Below are 20,000 nucleotides of genomic sequence, written 5' to 3' on the forward strand. Positions count from 1 at the left end.
TTAAATAATCCATGATGTATTGCACCAGAGAGCCCTTTCTGGCCCTCCATGTAAATAAAAGGATCACAAGAACTACCACAAAGACAATGACATTTTTGCAACGTGAGATGTGTGTGTTTGTGTGTGGTTAGAAACTGGGAGAACACGTTATTCTGGAGTCTGTGTGTGTGTGTGTGTGTGTGTGTGTGTATGTGTGTGTGTGTGTGTGTGGATAGCTGGCGGCAGCGGCGATCTGCAACCATCAGTCATTCTCCAGTCAATACCAACTTGTTCTACATGAGAGTAATCAGCATGGAGGTGCCACTCAGATTCATCATACTCACACATACACACACACACACACACACACACACACACACACACACACACACACACACAAGCTAGGGCTGGCCCAATCAACAAACACATACACATACTGTACACACACAAACAGCTAGGACTGGCCTAAACAACACACACAAACACACACACACACACACACAACACACACACACACACACACACACACACACACACACACACACACACACACACACAGACGGTGCTCACTAGGTACCGGCCAATCAGGATTAACAAAAGAGCAGTTACCTCCCCCCCCCCCTCACAACCTCTCCACTCTCTGCATTATTACCCACCAACTAACACACACACACACACACACACACACACACACACACACACACACACACACACACACACACACACACACACTCAATACTGCCACCCTATTTACCCTCCCTCCTTCTCTCTCTCTCTTTACTCTTCCTCTCTCAATCCTTCTCTCTTGCTTTCACTGCCTATCTCTCTTTCATCCTGCCCCCTCCCTCCCTCCCTCCTTCCCTCTCTGTCTTTCTCTCTTTATCCCTCGCTCTCTCCATCTCCTGGTGCCTGCCCCATCCCCCTCTCCCAGGAGACAGGCCTATTAATGAGTGCTGTAATTAATAGATATCTCTTGTCTGTCTTAGAACGCGCTCCAAGGCCAGCCAGACTGGATTAAACATCTCCCTCCACAACACTTCTCAAGACCCACTGCCTCTTACTACACTCAGTAAGCGTGTGTGTGTGTGTGTGTGTGTGTGTGTGTGTGTGTGTGTGTGTGTTTGTGTGTTGGGGGAAAGGGTGTGTATGTGTGTGTTGGGGAGAGGGTGTGTGTGTGTGTGTGTGTGTGTGTGTGTGTGTGTTTGTGTGTTGGGGGAAAGGGTGTGTATGTGTGTGTGTTGGGGGAGAGGGTGTGTGTGTGTGTGTGTGTGTGTGTGTGTGTGTTGGGGGAGAGGAGGCCACTGAGGCGGTAAGGCCTGTTTAATTTGGAGACACTTGGATATCTACTTCACTCAGTGCAGCAATAATTACTGAGGGAACCATTCTTAAACATTAGGCCCACTGAGATGATGGTTATTGTGATTTTAATGACCCTCCACACACACACACACAAAACTCACACACACAACACAAACACACACACACACACCTTCTGACCACAAACTATAAACACAACCACAACGGCAACCACAAATACAGACTACTTGAAGAAGCGTAATGACTCTCTCTCTCTCTCTCTCTCTCTCTCTCCCTCTCTCTCTCTCCCTCCCTCCTACAGTAGCACCTGGGTCCTTCAGTCTGTAATCCTACTTAATAGTCTCTGTATTCAGCTGCATTAAAGAAGGGGAAAAAAACTACAGTTCGAAACAATGGTGTCTCGTGGCGAAGACCACGCACTCAAACACACACACACACACACACACACACACACACACACACACACACACACACACACGGCCGTCAGGCTGAGAGGCCATCTTAAGAGACAGAGGCAGGGAGGAGGTAAATGTGGCGGAGAGCTGGACCACACAAAGGGCTTTTTAATTAAGGAAGCCCGCTTCCAAACGAGGGCTCTAAAAACCCCGTCAGCTTGTAAAAGACAGATTCTACAGAGTCCCATAAAGAGAAGGAGTGAGAGAGAGAGAGAGAGAGAGAGAGATGAGGGAGAGAAAGAGAGAGAGAGAGAGAGAGAGATGAGGGAGAGAGAGAGAGAAAGACGTGTCCCTTTGAAAGGTGCTGCTGGTGTTAAAGGCTGCTGCAATGAGAGCTGGTGAAGGGGAGCAGTTAAACCCCGTGTGTGTGTGTGTGTGTGTGTGTGTGTGTGTGTGTGTGTGTGTGTGTGTGTGCTGGTGTAGAGGGGCAGTTAATACCTATGTGGGCCTCACTGGGGAGACAGCACAGATGGGGAGAGGAACTGGGTCAGGTGACACTAGTGCTGGACCTCCACACACACACACACACACACACACACACACACACACACACACACACACACACACACACACACAGGCCTTAAAACCTGATTCACTTAACCATGGCACACAGGACAACTGACTAATCAGGGGGCATCTGAGTCTGAAACTGGACACACACGGTGTGTGTTTCGGACCTGCACACGCAGCAGCGGGGTGCCTCTGTCCTGCGTTTCTGTCAACAGTAGCACGTTTGACCAGCGTCCAGTGAGTTCCCCTTTAGCTGCAATAGCGCTGACTCAAACCAGCTGTTAGCCTGCGTCGCTCCAAAAAGCCGATCGATCCCGGAAAAAAGCCTCGCTTCCATCCCCCATGATGCAACACTCTAACGCCATGGTGCTAATGCAGCCCATGGCAGGAAGCCTCCCGGAGCAATCTAATGATGGAACGCCTACGTCAACCAATGGGAGCGCTAGCACCAGTTAGCAGCTGATTGGGTGGGCTGGGTTCCAGAATCAAGAGCAATCAGGGGATTTTTATATAAACAAGGGTCGAGATTCGAGAGGGCGGGGAGGGATATTTTTAACCTGTCTGGTCCACTGGGGAATGGCCGCTTGTCCCTCCGTGTGCAGGTGCGGAGCCTCAGAAAAGGGGAGAGTGAGGGGCCTTTTGTCCGAGGGGGACGTGCTAAGTGAGTGATCCGTCTGAGACGGAGGCGAATGACAAAGAGAAAGAGGCCGGCGCCCGAGCAGTTCATCTGCTTTACAACGAGCCTCTTAAGTTTCTCAACAGGAGACATTCCGCTCTATAACTTCGCCAGAAAGTTATTAGGCTTCTGTGTCCGCCTCTTTTTTCTCTCCCGTCTCCCTCGTTCCTTCTCTCTCTCTCGCTCTCCCTCACTTTCTCTCTTGCTCTCCTTCCTATCTCCTCTCTCTCTCTCTCGCTCTCCCTCACTTTCTCTCTTGCTCTCCTTCCTATCTCTCCTCTCTCTCTCTCTCTCTCTCCCTCACTTTCTCTCTTGCTCTTCTCCCTATCTCCTCTCTCTCTCTCTCTCTCTCTTTCTCTCTCTCTCTCGCTCTCCCTCACTTTCTCTCTTGCTCTCCTTCCTATCTCCTCTCTCTCTCTCACTCTCTCTCTCACTCTCACTCTCTCTCTCTCTTTCTCTCGGCTTCCCCTGTCTCTTCCCTGGTCTTTGAAATTCTATGACTCTATTAATCCGGGCCTGCAATATTCACAACTATCTATAAATTCAATTGTCAGATGGTGGGTTTTATTCCGGGACGCACTTGAATCTAGAAGTAGAGGCAGTAAAATTCACATTAGCTGAGAGAGGAATGGAATTCTAAAGCCTATATTTTAGAAGAAAAGAAAGCCTTTCCGACAGCAAGGAGACTATTTAAGAGGTAATGATTTTATCTCTTTTTTTTTCAGCATGCAAGACAGCCTCAATCCCACTGTGTGCCATTAAAGCAGAGTTTTAGAGTGAAAAGCGGAGGAATTTAGTTAATGCTTATGAATAGACATTATAACTTTCCTTGTGGGAGACATAAAAGGGTATTCATGTCGCCCAATGTTGACAATATGAACCAAAAAAAAAGAAGTCGAAAAATACATACATGCAGTTGCATATATATATATATATATATATATATATATATATAAATATATATATGCATATATATATATATAATCCATTGAGCTTCCTAAACAACCTTCAGTGAGTTTACTTGCGTTGCTTTCAAGCTTCACCCAAAGCCTTGATATCAAACAGTCATGGCCACAATCAGATAGGAGCAATGCATTAGCAACCTATTAATTACAGACAACAGCTGATACGCGTGCGCACACACACACTCACTCACACATACACACACACACAGACACACATACATACGCAGTCAGTGTGCTGTAAAGCGGCTTGGCCTTATTTCTAAAATGTCATTTCAGATCAGTTTGAGTTTTTCTTCCTGGGGTGGGAGAATGGACAGAGGAGATCGTATTAGTCAGCCACACCAAAGGCAGGTGCTTTGAAATCTGCACACATGAATCACGCGCGCTGCTGACAAATTAATGGCTTGCTGTCTGCCATGATGATATTCTGAAAAGCGGAAAAGGGGGAGAGAGGACAGAGGAGGAGGAGAGAGATGGAGAGAATAAGTGAACGAGAGAGACCAGCTACCAGTCGGACGGGTGGGGGGACTATGGAAGAAGGGATAGATAAAAAAAGGGAGAAAAAAAAGTCTTTTTATGCCTCGACGATCACAATATATATTTTGTCAGCCACATCTCGGAGACTCGGAGAGTGATTCGCCGAGACAAATGATCCTGTTAAAGAGGAGGCAGCCCATGTCTTATAATTCAGGGATGCAGAATAATTGCTAAAATTTGGAAGTATTCAGATGGATTCACCAGAGGATGGAGAATGTATCAATAGTCAAATGTATAGTTAAAAGGTTTCTTTTTTTCCCCCCATTGGTGTCAGAACAAAATGTGACAAAAGGACAAAAAAGTATTCTTTCTGTTTGAACATGAAACATGCACGTCTTGTGTTTACCTGGTCTTTGTGAAAGGTTAAATCTCGGGGGGGAAACCAAAGAGATTACAGAGGCTGCTCTGATGCTGTTTGCACTGCTTGTCCTCGCCCCCCCCTCTCTCTCTCTTTCTCTCTCTCTCTTTATTTGCTGAAGCGCGGCATCGCAAATCAACAGGAAAACAATTTTGGAAAACACAGCCACTTGGCAATGACAAGGTGTCATTTGACTGTTTGACTGATTCACTGTTCTGACAACTACAGAGCCAAACATGCAATCATTGCATTAAGGTGCAGCCACACAAGGGGTCTGAGCACTCTGCTCGAATCCTCTCTTTCTCTCCCTCCCCTCTCTCACTCGTTTTCTCTCTCACTGTCTTTCCCCCTGTCATTTTTATTCTTTTTTATTATCTCTTTCTTTATCTCTCACTACTTCTCTTTTTCTCTCTTTTTCATTATCATGCTCTCTCTCTCTTTCTCTCTCTCTTTCTCTCTCTCTCTCTGTCTGTCCATGTCAAGAGAGAGAGGAGGGCTGAAAGCAGAGGCGAGGACAGGCCTGGCCATTAGGCAGCAATCACGGCAACAAGCTCTTGATGACTGGAGGGGCAGCAAGCCTCGGAAATCAACCAAACAAACGACCAAATATAGATGCTCTGGATGGCTTAGTTTAAAAACCACCATTTTACCTGCTGTGGATAACTAGCGGTGTTTACAATGCCCCCCCCCTCACCCCACCCAAGATAATGGGATTATTCCAAAAGTGTATAAGAACATGCTGCTTTTTCAAATCGCGATGAAATGATGAAAGTACAGGACGATGAGAGACTATTTTCTCATTTTCTCATCATTTTTTTTATACTGCAAGAAAAGAGAGCGAGAGAGAGAGAGAGAGAGAGAGAGAAGAGGATGCCATATTTCCAGCCCACTATTCTCTTGAGCTCCCCAGTCAGGTGTACGAGCACCCAACAAACTGGGGAGAGGATGATTACAGTTGTTTCAGAGTGAAAAACGACAGAGACAGAGGAGAGAAAGAGAGAGAGAGGAATAAAGAGAGGAGGAGATAGTAGTGAGAGAGAGAGAGAGAGAGAGAAAGAGGAGGAGAGAGGAGATGAAGGGAGAGACAGAGGGAGGGAGAGAAAGACAGAGCGAGAGTGAGAGAAACACGAGTGAATCTAAACCCTCTTCCGGCAGTGTGGGAGAGAGATCAATTGTTATAACATTACTGGGTTGGAAAGTAGTAATTCACTTCATTGTCGATGAACGCCTGCAAAATAACACCTCTGATTACATGCAATCAATGCGATAATGGCAAAAACACATTTGTACAATGGGCCGCGCGGCCATAAAGCTGTCTCAGGCATGCAGCGGAGGCACACACCAAGCCTTGAGTACGCAATAAATGTTACATCGGCCAGTAGCCGCTTTCAAAGACATAAAAGTCTGGATGAGACGGAAGGAAAGCGCACACACACACACACACACCAACACGGTGCTAGACCTGTGGCAACACCAGCGACCTTTACTGGGAGAACTGGGATTACTGGTGTAGCTGAACCTTTTGAATTTATTTGATGGAAAACTAGAAAGTAAATGATAACCCCGTTGGAATATGACAAATGAAAGCATATAACGTACCCCATGCAATCTATGCAGTGATTTCATTTAAAGAAATACATTTAATTTAAAGAAGTACATTACAATTCATTATCAATAGTGCTCTATAAAAGCTCTACAGTTTGCCAATATTTATGTCACTCATTCACGTCATCACTAAGATCAAACTGAAGTGTATAAGTCTGTATGCTGTAGAGTTGTGTTTATGTGTATGCGTGTGTGTGTGTGTGTGTGTGTGTGTGTGTGTGTGTGTGTGTGTGTGTGAGAGAGAGAGATCGTAGAGTGTGAATGTGTGTTGTGTGTGAGGACCTGTCTCTTTGTAGTGTTTTGTTCTGGGTTTTCCTTCTAACCTCTCTCCCTCTCTGCACAGGACAGCACTGCTGTGCTAGGGTGATTCCACACCGATAAGCACCCAGCGTGTGTGTGTGTGTGTGTGTGTGTGTGTGTGTGTGTGTGTGTGTGTGTGTGTGTGTGGTAAGGTTGTCAGGAGTGTGTGTGCATGTGCATGAAAGTGAATGTGTGTACATGTCTGCATAGCTCTGTGTGTGTGTGTGTGTGTGTGTGTGTGTGTGTGTGTGTGTGTGTGTGTGTGTGTGTGTGTGTGTGAGTGTGAGTGTGTGTGAGTTTGACGGCCTCTGGCAGGCTCTCAGATGGGAATCTTGATGATTTAGGTCATTTTCTGGTCAGATAAGTGTGCTGCTGCCACCCGTTATCTTTCTCTGCTGCAACGCGGGCCCCTGACACACACACACACACACACACACACACACACGCCTTTAAAAACGCCAGCCGTTGATGCGTGCACACACACAATTCATCACACTCTATATAAAAATACTACTACATCGTTATAACATTACATTATAACTACTGCATATGTTCACAATGTCAATAGCAGCAATTATCAAATAATACTATTTCAAATATATGTTTCCTATTAGGATTAATTTCATAATTATAGTTGCAAATAATGTTTATATAATGTGTAAACAGGTTATTTTGGTATGTTCTATTTTTGCTTTGGCCATTATGAGTATCATATTATTGTGTGCCACTTCTGAAAATTAGGGCAGTTATGAGCAGCATGCTCGCTAGGAGTTTGTGTGTGTGTGTGTGTGTGTGTGTGTGTGTGGGGGGGGGGTTGTTTGTGTGTTTGGAACGTGTTACTAAGACGCTGTGTTTTTCAATAAACAGAATGCCTCAAATCAGCAGGCTGACTTCCTGAGAGTGTAGAGCCCTCATCTGGTTAAAGGCTGAGTGAGTGACCAGGCAGATTTAAGCGACGGGGGTGTGTGTGTGTGTGTGTGTGTGTGTGTGTGTGTGTGTGAACCGGAGCGCACCGTGAAATGAAATTGCACGCAAATATAATAAAACAACCTCTGGCGAAAAAACAGGTGGATTAAGAACACATTTTATTAAACAGATGGGAAAAGAGGATTTCATTCCAGGAAATATGACAAGCTCAGGAAAAAAAAAAAGTGGGGGCTAAAAAGGTGTGTGTGTGTGTGTGTGTGACTGAGTGTATGTGTGTGTGTGTGTGTCTGACTGAGTGTATGTGTGTGTGTGTGTGTGTGTGTGTGTGTGTGTGTGTGTCTGACTGAGTGTATGTGTGTGTGTGTGTGTGTGTGTGTGTGTGTCTGACTGAGTGTATGTGTGTGTGTGTGTGTGAGTAAGAGAGAGAGAGAGAAAGGTTGGGGGGTGGACGGTTGTTTTTTCAGAGAGTGTAACGGGAGAAAGGAGGGGGGGCATGTCTTTAACCAGATCAGATTCTTGAAATTGGCTGTCAAGTCGGGATTGTTGTGATTTATACGCGTCGATCAGTGGTGGGAGAGGCTGAGAGCCGTGCCGCCACCTTCCCCGCGCAAAGCATCTTAAATTTTCAACGGCACCATCTGTTAGCAAATCTAATTCACATTCGGCCCATAATCGGGTTTACCTCTGTAATACCCACTCTGCCAGTCTTTCGCAGCGTGCCTCCACTCGGCTGTGCAGAGATGGGACCAGAACTCTGTCCTCCCATTCCCCCTCTCTCTCTCTCTCTCTCTTCCCCCTCTCTCTCTCCCTCTCTCTTTCCGTCCCCCCCTCTCTCTCTCTTTCTGTGATATGCTAAAAGAACTTTCATTAGCGTGGTGTTATGCTAACATGTGAGGTGCTCAAAGTGGGACAGATTGCTGTAATCACTATCCTTATACTGACCTGAACTGGACTAGCAGGCCCTGAACTGAATCTGAGAGGGCATCTGTCATGTGTTATGGGGACACGACAGACACCATGCAGGTGATAACAGAGCATGTGTCAGTAAATGGTAATGATACCATAATAAACAAAAAAATATAATTTTCATATTGTAATTCTTCCGTACAATACAAACAAACTGCATTTTTTCCTGTAACATTTATATTAATATTGTATATAAAAGAGATTGTTAAAAAAATGTGAGATAGGGAATGAAAAAAAAATATTTAGAAAAATTATTTAGAATAAAATATCAATTTAAAATAAAAAATAGCCTTATTTTTAAAAAATGTTTTATGTAAAAACTCTGAACTACTCTAAAGGTGTTTCATAAATACACAACACAGATGTATATATAAAATGAAATTTTAGAAGATCTCCTAACAATATCTAACGTTAGTATCTTATTTTGGAACAGGATCTGAAGCAAATTTGTAGAAATCTATATTTCAACAGGTGCTGTAATGATAAGCATAGCCGTGTGTGATATGTACGGAAATCCCTGGTTTTTAAAGGATTCTTTCTTCATTATCTCCACCTCTTTCTAATAAGGCTCCATGGCACACTACTTCAGCTGCTGGGGAAAAGATTTACCCATCTGTGTTAGGCCAATCTAGTTTATTACACATTCACTAAATTTACAGTAACAAGCTGCTCCCTTGACAAATTAATCACTTTCCCAGCATTTTATCATATAAATAAAATATCACCTCTAGAGAGGAATAAGCTAAAGCAGTTGATTCAGACCATCTATCAGTGCAGTGGCAATCGGCTGGGTAATTGCTCAGGACCAGATGGAGTTTTTTTTCCCTGACCTGGGGCTTGGGTCGGTGTGTGTGTGTGTGTGTGTGTGTGTGTGTGTGTGTGTGTGTGTGTGTGTGTGTGTGTGTGAGAGAGAGAGAGAGAGAGAGAGAGAGAGAGAGATAGAGAGAGGGTGGGTGTGTGTGTGTGTGTGTGTGAGAGTGAATGTGGGTGCCTGTCTGGATCTGGGTGCTTTGAGGTGTGAGTTATTAGCAGTGTGACTGTGTGTGTGTGTGTGTGTGTGTGTTTGTGTGCTGCGTGTCTGAAGACTTCTGTGTGTGCTTTGCATGACTGTGAATCCTGAGAGCGGGTGGCCGTCTATTTTGGTAAAGAGGGTTTATTAGTCTGAGCCAAACTAAGCCAAACCAAGACAAACTGGAAAGTGAGGCCCACGACTAATGATCTGATAACCCTCTAGTGTGTGTGCGTGTGTGTGTGTGTGTGTGTGTGTGTGTGTGTGTGTGTGTGTGTGTGTGTGTGTGTCCGTCTCCCTTTGCGCGCATGCTTTGTGCTAGTGTGCCTGCTCTCTGTGTGTTCAAATCAATGCGTGTCTCGGAGCTCGAGTGACTACTCGCCGTCTGACTGGGAGTTGGCGTGGCCACACATGCATGTGCGTGCGCCGACTGCCCACACTGATGCCAGCGCCCACGCCATGCCATGTCAAGCCTCTGTGTGTGTGTGTGTGTGTGTCTGTGCGCGTGTGTGTGTGTGTGTGTGTGTGTGTGTGCGTGTGCTGAAAGCTCCCCGCGGCCTGCTGCTAGTGGGGGAACCTCCTGGGTGGCAACATCAGGGGCCAGTGTATGAAAGAGGGAATATGTTTGTGACATTTATGTTTCCCTTGCCAAAGCGCGCGCTTAGCCCTGACCCTCTCCTCTCCTCTCCTCTCCGCTCGTCTCATCTGCTGCCCCATATTTCATCTGCGAGGGGCAGCTCGGAGGCCTACTGCCAGCACGTAGGGTTGAGCCACGCTACTGCTACTGCTACTGCTACGCTTGCTGCTGGGGACACTATTCTGGGCCCTGGACGAGGCAGCGACTGTGTGTGTGTGTGTGTGTGTGTGTGTGTGTGTGTGTGTGTGTGTGCACAACGTGCTCCTCGTCTTCTTAAAAACAAAACAACCCTGAGACACAATAAACAGCTGGACATTAGCTCAAATGTGCTGTAGATGGCACTACAGAAGAACAAATACCATGTTCCTGTATTTATACAATTACACACAATAAAAATGAAGAAAACAAAAACATGAGCAGTCCACACACACACACACACACATACTCGGGGTGGGGGACAGACTCTGCTCTGCCATATTTGTGTGTCAGCGATGGGACCTGGCCTTTTCCATATTGATCCTGGATGGTTTGTTTAAAGATTTCTGCTTTGCTCAGTCTAGTGAATAAAGCTGGGCTCTAGTGCGTCTGCAACGGCCACAGAAGGCTGGCTGCATTTGCTAAAAGCTAATGAACGAGAAACCCACCGCACTGAAAAAGACTGCACACACACACACACATACACACTCTCACACACACACACAACTCCCCCCCTTAAGCCTCCATCGCCCTCCACTTTGCCACGGCAACAACACCACCAAGCCACCGGATGCCAAGCGGCTCGCTGGCGAGTTCAGTGGGGTGCCCTGGGTAACGCCACTGGCCATGGCGTGACTCTCCGGTCGCTGGCACCTCTCCTGGTCCCCAGCACAGGCCCGAGTCGTGGCCAGTAACGTGAGTCTGATTGGCTTAAACCACAGAAGACTTTTGCCTGCGAATCGAGTCTAATTGGTTTGACCCAGACTGACCCTGCGGAAATCCAATTGACATAAGACTCTTTGAGTGCAGCAAAGAAGCACAGTCACTCCTTTTTAAAGGGTTTTGCTTAAACTCTACAATCTCACGGATGGGGGTGCCAAAGGGCTCGGGCGGCCGTGTTGGTAGGCTCAGCGATGGGTAATGGTAAGCCAGTTGCCTCGCCGAACCAACACGGAAACCGCCACCAAACGATTAGATAAAGCCTCCACCCAGGAACTAAAATACTACTGCGGCGAGTTTGATGCTCACATGATCTCTGTGATCGAATTACCAGTGTCGCCTGTGCTGTACATCAAATATCTAAATCTGATGACTGATCACACGGTTACGGTTCTCAACAACAAAAATAAAATTATAAAATGAAAGGAGATTAAAGTGGTGTACTGACAGTATAAAAGTTAGTCTCCGAAAAGTTAGTCACCTAGTACATTGTGATGTTGAATATTCTGATAGGTATAATAAGAGAATTAAGCAGCATGGTTGCTGAGAGAGTGTAAAGTGTGGTGTGAGGTTTTTTTTTTTTTTTATAAACTCAAGGCTCAGTCCACTGAAAGACAAACACGGCTATGATTTTGAAAGATCTCCAACGTGCTCAATGAGAAATGAAATGATCTGTAAAAAAAAGGTGAATTAGAGGATGGTAAAAAAAAAAATCAAACACGGCGGCTTCCCATTGACCTTCCTAACGACTCCCTCAGTGATCCCCACGCGGATAATATATGTGACCTCAAACAAATTACATTAATCAAACAAAGCCATTTTAGACGGGATAAGGACTCAGAGAGAGAGAGAGAGAGGGAGAGAGGGATAGAAAGAGAGGGATAGAGAGAGAGGGGGACAAAGAGAGAGAGAGAGAGAGGGGAAGAGGCCTCAGCAAAGACTCTTAACTGGTCACATCTGGCTGTATTTTATACGCAAATCAGCCTCCACTAAATCTAGATAAAACTCACTGACTCGTGGTCGGTGCAATGATCTTCATACATCTAAATTTATATGCTAATCGGAATCCTTCAAGCATTTAACGCATTCCTGTGCATCTGGGGGGGCAAGGCACCATCACCTCCCACAACCCCCCCATAGCCATAAACCTCCACTCAACTCATACACACACACACACACACACGCATGCACACACACATGCTCTGGTGTTTTCTACACCATCTATCTATCTATCTATCTATCTATCTATCTATCTATCTATCTATCTATCTATCTATCTATCTATCTATCTATGATTCCTGTGTTTCAGTGTTTGTGCGTGTGTATATGTATAGTGTGTGTATGTGAGTGTGTATGTATGTACTGTATGTATGCAATCATGTATTTTTATAATCTGTATATAGTGTGTTTGGTGTATATAGTGTGTGTGCGTGTGTGTGTGTGTGTGTGTGTGCAGGCAGCTTGAGTAATGTGTGCAGGCTGCTGCCTCTGCCTGAGCGGCTGCTACTGGCGTCCTCTGGCCGTGGAGCCGGTAGAGTCGACGGAGGCTGCTGGAGTCTCTACGGCGTCCTGGAGCAAAGCAGATGGACACCTCCATGCAGCAGGTGAGACAGATGGCAGCCAGCTCTCTCTCTTCCTCCCTCTCGCTCTGTATCCCTCGCTCTCTCTCTCTCTCTACTCTCCCTTCACCCCTCTGCTGTCATCCAGCTACATTAGCTTCCCACCAGCACCAAACAAAACACACACACTACACACACACACTGCCCATGCCATTTCAAAAGAATACATATGAGAGTAGTAGAAAGACAAATTCAAAACACACACAGCTCCCCCCCCCCACACACACACACTTCCCACACCCCTTAATTTTCTTTGCAAAGAGAAACACACCCGACACCCACACCACTGAACACCACGCACAAGACTGTTATCATCGCGAACACCATCATAGTCTGTTAGACTTCACAACACACAACATGCACAGAGGATGACAGGAGTGACAGCAGACCATCACATAAATAGAAATAAAAAGAGAATTATAATAGCAAATGCACACAAATGTGTATGTGACTAAACAGCACTGCACCAATACTGACACACACACACACACACACACACACACACACACACACACACCATGTCCGGAACAAGAGATAAGAAAGTCATGCACCAATAATGTTATTATTATGGGTCTACTGCTTTACACATGAAGTGCATTCATTGGCTAAGCAGACACACACTTAAGTGGTGAAATACACACACACACACACACACACACACACCCCTACACGAACACACATTTACTGAAACACAGATGACAGAAAAAAAGGTTTCTACCAGTATGTATGTATTGGCTTTTGATGGTTTTATTTCTCCTTGCCTTACCTTTGGTTATACAGAGCATGCGCGTCGCGCACGTGACTGGCCTCGAGGTCGTAATGTTGGGGCATTCTCCACGCTGCGCATTTGCCGTACTTATCTTCGCTATTAACTTGTGCCTTTGATAAATTCATTCTACAACAAAGGGGAAGAGCAAGAGAGGCATAAAAGGTGGATCAGAGAGGATGGCCAGACCCATGCCAGGTGGAATTGACAGACAAGTGACGTTACACAGAGGGACATTTCACCTTTCTTTCTTTCTTTCTTTCTTTCTTTCTTTTTTTATTCTTTTTGTCTTTTTTTTTTAACCCGCTCTTCTCTTTCGTTTTTTTTTTTTTTTTTTACGGAGACATTTAACGGCCCAGTCTGACGGAGAGGACTGTGGGGGACATTAACGGAGCCTTTGTTAGGGCGGGGCGTTAATTGAAAGCCGACTTGACATTTTTAATGCACTGCCTCATTGCCCTACCCTTCCTGGGCAGATTTGGGGTTTAAGCAGGAGGAGATGAAAGCATTTCGGCCTCTGTCTTTCCCTCTCCGTCTTTCTCTCTCTCTCTTTCTTTCTTTCACACGCGCACACACACACACACACACACACACACACACACACACTCGTTCTGTGGCCGTGGGACTGTGGTGTTTTACTACCTGCTGAGAGAGGAGGTCACATAAGGCAAATGGAGGATCATGAGAATGAATATAACAGGGGAGAAAGTGGCGAACAAGAGAGGAGCGGGAATCTGAAATAAAGTTGAACATTACTGCTGCAGAGTGGGGGCTGTTCAATTCAGGAAGTTTAATTGGTGAAGTTAAAGTAGTCTTCAGGGTTGGGTTGGGCTGGTTCCAGGAACGGTGTGTGTGTGTGGGGGGGGGGGTCTGTGATATCCAAGGGAAGATCTGCTCAAGGCCTGATACACACTAACATTGGAGTTAAAAAAAAATAAAAATAAAAATTTTAAGATTAACTATGACGGTCAGACAGGTTAAGACTAATAATAAATAAGAAAACGGTACTATCTTGGTGACAGCACTACAAAATGGCTAAAAACAACGAGTTAGCTGGTTAGCTGGCGGAAATCAGATGGAAATAACCATTAGGCATGGGCCATGGACATCAAACCGCCCGCAACAAAACATAGGCAAATTACATGAGGAGGCAAAGAACAACAATGCAAAACAACCCCAGGCAACTGCCAGGCCTTTCAGCTCAGAAGAGAAGAGAGAGGGGCAAATCAGGAGGAAATCAGAGCATTGATAATTGTTAGGTTTTAGTTACAGCACAGGGAAATCGAAAAGGAGAATCAGGGAAAAACGAGTCCTGAGGCTGTCACCGCTGGGCTGAGGGACGGCGGCGGCTAATTTGGGAGCCTGAGTTGCACAGGGTCCTTGTGGGACAGTGTACAGGTCTCGCACACACACACACACACACACACACACGTTCTGTCACTCACTCTCTCTCTCTCTCTCACACACACACACACACACACACACACACACACACACGTTCTGTCACTCACTCTCTCTCACATACACACACACACACACACAGACATACAAACTCACCTACACTCACACACACACAGGCAAACACACCCATCTCCTACTGTCTGTAATGAAGAGAGGAGTCTCCCTAATTCTGCCTTTTGGTTCCATCTGAGCGGACACGTTCAGTGCCATTAGCTACGGCACCTCCAGCTCCAGCCGCGCGGCCGCTAATGAAGCTAATCACTGCACTAATACAGCCCCGTGCCGTGCCCGCGCCGCGCCTGCGCCCCGAACGTCCCTCTTCATTTCTGTCTCTCCTGCTCTCCCGCTCCAAGGACCTGTCCGTCTCTGCCTGCCTGCTCGGCGCTCCCGCTCCAAGGACCTGTCTGTCTCTGCCTGCCTGCTCGGCGCTCCCGCTCCAAGGACCTGCCTATCCCTCTGCTGTCGTCTCTCCCTGCAGATCGAAGGGGCGACGTCCGAAGGGCCATTTATTTATTTATTTATTTATTTATTAGAGTTTATTTGATAGGGACAGATTCAATATACATAGATGCAGTATACATATGCCACCCTCTTACATCTCCTCGACTAATGGGGGTATTTTGTAAATAAATGTAAATGCGAATGTAAATCAGGTTTCTAGGCCAAGTGTACTTTTGGTTGTTATGTTTCACGGAATTATATTCAGACATTTGGTAGTGTTTCCCCACATACAGGCTACTTAATGTTAATTGATTGGCTGGGCAATCATAAAAATATAATTACAATTACATAGAAATATAATGAAAAAAACATGAAAACAAAAATACATTTTATTTTGCTTGCTGTTCTATTTTTGTCCTAAAGTTGTGTGTATGTGTGTGTGTGTGTGAGCATGTGGGTGTCTAACTATTTGTTGTGCATCACAGTCTGGCACTTTTTTTTCTGTTGGGGTTATAAAAACTAGGAGATGTGGGCAGCTAAGTTAAGTGTGTGTGTGTGTGTGTGTGTGTGTGTGCGTGTGTGTATGCGTGTGTGTGTGTGTATGTGTGTGTGTGTATGTGTGTGTGTGTGTGTGTGTGTGTGTGTGTGTGTGTGTGGGAAGTGTGTTTATCCCACAAACAGTGATGCGGGCAGGGCGCAGGGAGTTGTGTTTGTGGGGGACACACTGCGCAGCACCGGGGCGTGTTTAGACTAAGGTCCGCTGTCAGGGTTTAGTGGAAAAAAGGGCCTAACACGTAATGTGTTCGCTTTAGTTCTGGTCGAGTGAGCAGGAGAATCGATAGGCTTCGCAGACGCGACCAGTTTGGCTACAGCCGTAGCTGAGTCTAAGGATCCTACTCTCTTACCCTCAATGCACACACATATATAGGATCACATTGGAAACATACTGAAATGGTATTTAAATTTTCTTCTGAAGTTATTCATAAACAACAGGAAAAATAACATCAAAAGCCAATGTTAACAGTCACTGAAGAGTAGAATAAAGTATGAATAGTCTAACAGTATAGGCTTTTTACATAAATAGATATAGATATAGTATCGATAATATAACAGTTATTATTATATACACTGCACATTCAACACACACATACATAGAATTTGGATTGTAATTTTCTATGGTGCAACAAAATGCAAGAAAGGACACAAGAATACGTGCACATTCGCAGGCACATGACAGATGCATATATACACATACACAAACACACATACAAACACACACAAACACAACAACATAAAAACATACACGCTGTTCACGCTCTCTCTTGGATTTTTCATACATACATACAACTGAGACCCTCTCTTAGTTTAGCGGGAAACACAACACAGCCACCTCACTCTTCATGGAAATACGACACTTTGTGAAAATTTCAGACGGACAATAGATCAGAGGTTCATCAGCTAAAAATATTTCATTTTTTATCTCACGTGTTCCCTTTGGTGCACCTAAAACAACAGCCGCCTTTCTGAGCCACAATCTAAGTGACAGAAACAGACGCATCTACCCAGGGCTTCTCTCCCTTGGACTGCTGCTGCTGCTGCTGGAGAGGCCGTGCGCATGCTATACAACAAAAACATTTTATCGGAGTCGGCCTGTCAGCAAAATCAGCACCTTTCTCAGAGCTTCCCATTAAAAGCCTTACAAAGAGAGAGAGAGAGAGAGAGAGAGATGGTGAGAGAGAGAGAGAGAAAGAAAGAGAGAGAGAGAGAGATGGTGAGAGAGAGAGAGAGGGTGAGATAGAGAGAGAGAGGGAGGGAGAGAGAGAGAGAGGAAACCAAACTCGGTGATAAAAGTGAAGCAGGGGGAGGGGCAGGAAGAAGATCTAAAAAGGAGAGACCGGACTTGGACAAAGTGCAACGGTAATAAACTCAAACCTCACTCGGATGTCACTAAACTCCTTTACAACAAACAACAAAACAACAACAACAAAACAAAATAAACCAAAGAAGGCAACACAATAAATGGATTTGCGATGCATCCACTAAAATATTACTAACAAGTACATTTTCAAAAAATCACAATAATTCAAACTGCTAATCGTTACATTTTAATTTTAAAAAGAACTAAACCTGAACTCCAACCTAAACTAAAACCTGAGATCAATAAAATAAATGAAATCCATCAATAATAACAATTAAAATTTTTTTTTTAAGAATTAAACCCTACGCTTTAAGACTTCAAAACTCCAGTGGGCTTAAATAGAGGAGATAATATCAAAGGGCTGTTGTAAAGGCAAACAGGGCCGTGGAGGCTGGGCTGGGGGAGCTAACAAGCGAGCTCTACCTGAGCCCATTTCACACTCCTGTCACCGGTACTAAGCACAGCCGGCGCTTGGACAAGGATTAGCAGCCAGGACAATGAGCTGAATTAAGCCCAGAGAGGGAGAGAGAGGGGGAGAGAGAGAGAGAGAGAGAGAGAGAGCTGTCTATGTATATGAGTGTCTCTGTGTGTCTCTGTGTATGTCAATTTGTATATGCATTTGTGGGTGTCATATGGTATGGGCTTGTGCAAGAGTGTGTGTGTGTGTGTGTGTGTGTATGTGTGTGTGTGTGTGTGTGTGCATGCCGGCCGGCCGGTTCACTGGAGTGTTGCTATTCCATCTGCGAGTCGAGGCGGTGTGATTGATTAGACAGGTGCCATTCTTCCTGACGGAGGAAGGAGGCCGAACAGGACGACGCCACGACACGCCGCACCAGACAGCTAACACAGCCTGACTGGCTCCGGACACGGCCTGTCCAAACGCTCAGCTGACCACACACACACACACACACGCGCGCGTGCGCGCACACCGCCATGTACCGCCACACACACCGGCTGCCCTACTAATTATCCTGCTCAACTCACCGGAGCTATCGCATAAGAGGTGACCTGATAAACACACACACACAAACACACAGATGCACACCTGAAAGGTGCGTGCAAAGGAATGCACACACACTTGCATATATACACACACACACAAGGCTGAACACACAAATAAAGATCAGATACACACAAAGGTGTATGGACACACGCACACACATACACTCTCTCTCAAACTCACACATAGACAAGCACAGCGTGCATTAACCCGTAGTTTAGAATACGTAATCATTTACCCAGACACAACATGTCAAAACAATGGAACTGTGAGTGTCTAAGTGCAAGAGCGATTACAATGAGCACAAAACAAATCCCTTTCAATGCAAATGCACTGCAGAGAAAGGGGAGAGGAGGTGTGTGTGTGTGTGTGTGTGTGTGTGTGTGTGTGTGTGTGTGTGCCTAAGAGAGAGAGTATGTTTGCATTATTATTGTTCTATCAGTGCTCTGTGTGTGTGTGTGTGTGTGTGTGTGTGTGTGTGTGCGTGCTGATGAGTCCAGCAGGCAGGGGGAGGCAGGCCGGGTGCCGGCCATGCAGCAGATGGACTGTCGTCTTTAATATGACATCGCACACGCGCAAGTGACAGGCCCGGCATGAGCGCCTTCTACAGGAATGCACCGCTTCAATCGGGCTCGGCGGGGTGTGTGTGTGTATGTGTGTATGTGTGTGTGTGTGTGTGTGTGTGTGTGTGTGTGTGTGTGTGTGTGTGTGTGTGTGTGTGTGTGTGTGTGAAGAGGGGGGTCGGGAGAGATAAGAGGAAAGGTAACCATGAGGCCGCCCACTTGATACTAATGCCGTGCGTCGCTGGGATCGTCGCTGTGGTTACGCGCTTCTTACACACCCTGCTGCTGTGCCGCACACACACTCCGCCCCTTCCTGTTTCAGCCGACTATTTTAGTTTTTGTCGTTTTTTTTAATAAGCAGGTCAGGTGTGGGGTTGTGTGTCTGCTCCGTCTGTGATGCACTTTGATAGTGGACGCACATTTGTCGATTGGGCAGCGGGACGGACGGACACGCTCGTGGGATTGAGCGGGCAAAACAAAATGTTCCGTGGTTCAGGTGTATCTGAATTATTACAGCGCTAAAGCTGATTTGTATGAATCCTCAAATCAAAACTGTCTGGAAAATACAAAGACTAAACCTAAAATACTTATCTAAAGTCACTCAATGACAGAGACTTTGTATCAAAATTTTCACAAAGTTTTTTTTTAAATTATTATTATTATCTATAATTTGAACATGAATGTATGGAGGAATCCAAAATTTCTCTGGAGTATCGTTTAACAAATTGTAGTAACAAATATAAAATTGTTAATACAGCAAAATCACAGAAAATTAAACAATTCAAAGACCAATTAAATTCAAAGGTAATTTTTTTTACCCTAAATCACTGTCATTCTTTTTTTATTTTGTGTTTTCTTTTTTCTTTTATCAGAACCCTCAATTGATTGAACACTATTACTGTGGAGCTGGTATGTGCTAGTGTGTGCGTGTGTGTGTGTGTGTGTGTGTTAGCTCGAGGCAGGCTCTTTGGGTTTGCGTGCCGAGGAGGCAGATGATCTGCTCAAATGCGAATAGGAAGCGGCCGAGTGTGACCTGACAACAGCTCTGACGCGTGGCGCGCACGTGTGCCCGTGTG

The 20,000-nt window shown here is 45.5% G+C and overlaps 1 protein-coding gene across 10 annotated transcripts in view; it reads right to left on the reverse strand.

The window, feature by feature from the left end:
• Positions 1–20,000, reverse strand: part of esrrga (estrogen-related receptor gamma a) — a 218,073-nt gene that overhangs the window by 73,538 nt on the left and 124,535 nt on the right. For 7 of the 10 annotated variants that reach the window (XM_048228028.1, XM_048228030.1, XM_048228024.1 and 4 more), the window contains exon 2: positions 13,542–13,670. The exons of the other annotated variants lie outside the window; for them this stretch is intronic. In XM_048228028.1, the coding sequence (XP_048083985.1) occupies positions 13,542–13,669 (128 nt within the window). In that variant the 5' untranslated portion in view covers position 13,670. The remainder of the gene's footprint in view (positions 1–13,541; positions 13,671–20,000) is intronic. 10 annotated transcript variants of the gene reach the window in all.

This window comes from Alosa alosa, chromosome 19 (assembly GCF_017589495.1).
Source record: "Alosa alosa isolate M-15738 ecotype Scorff River chromosome 19, AALO_Geno_1.1, whole genome shotgun sequence".
In the NCBI taxonomy this organism is placed as follows: domain Eukaryota; kingdom Metazoa; phylum Chordata; class Actinopteri; order Clupeiformes; family Clupeidae; genus Alosa; species Alosa alosa.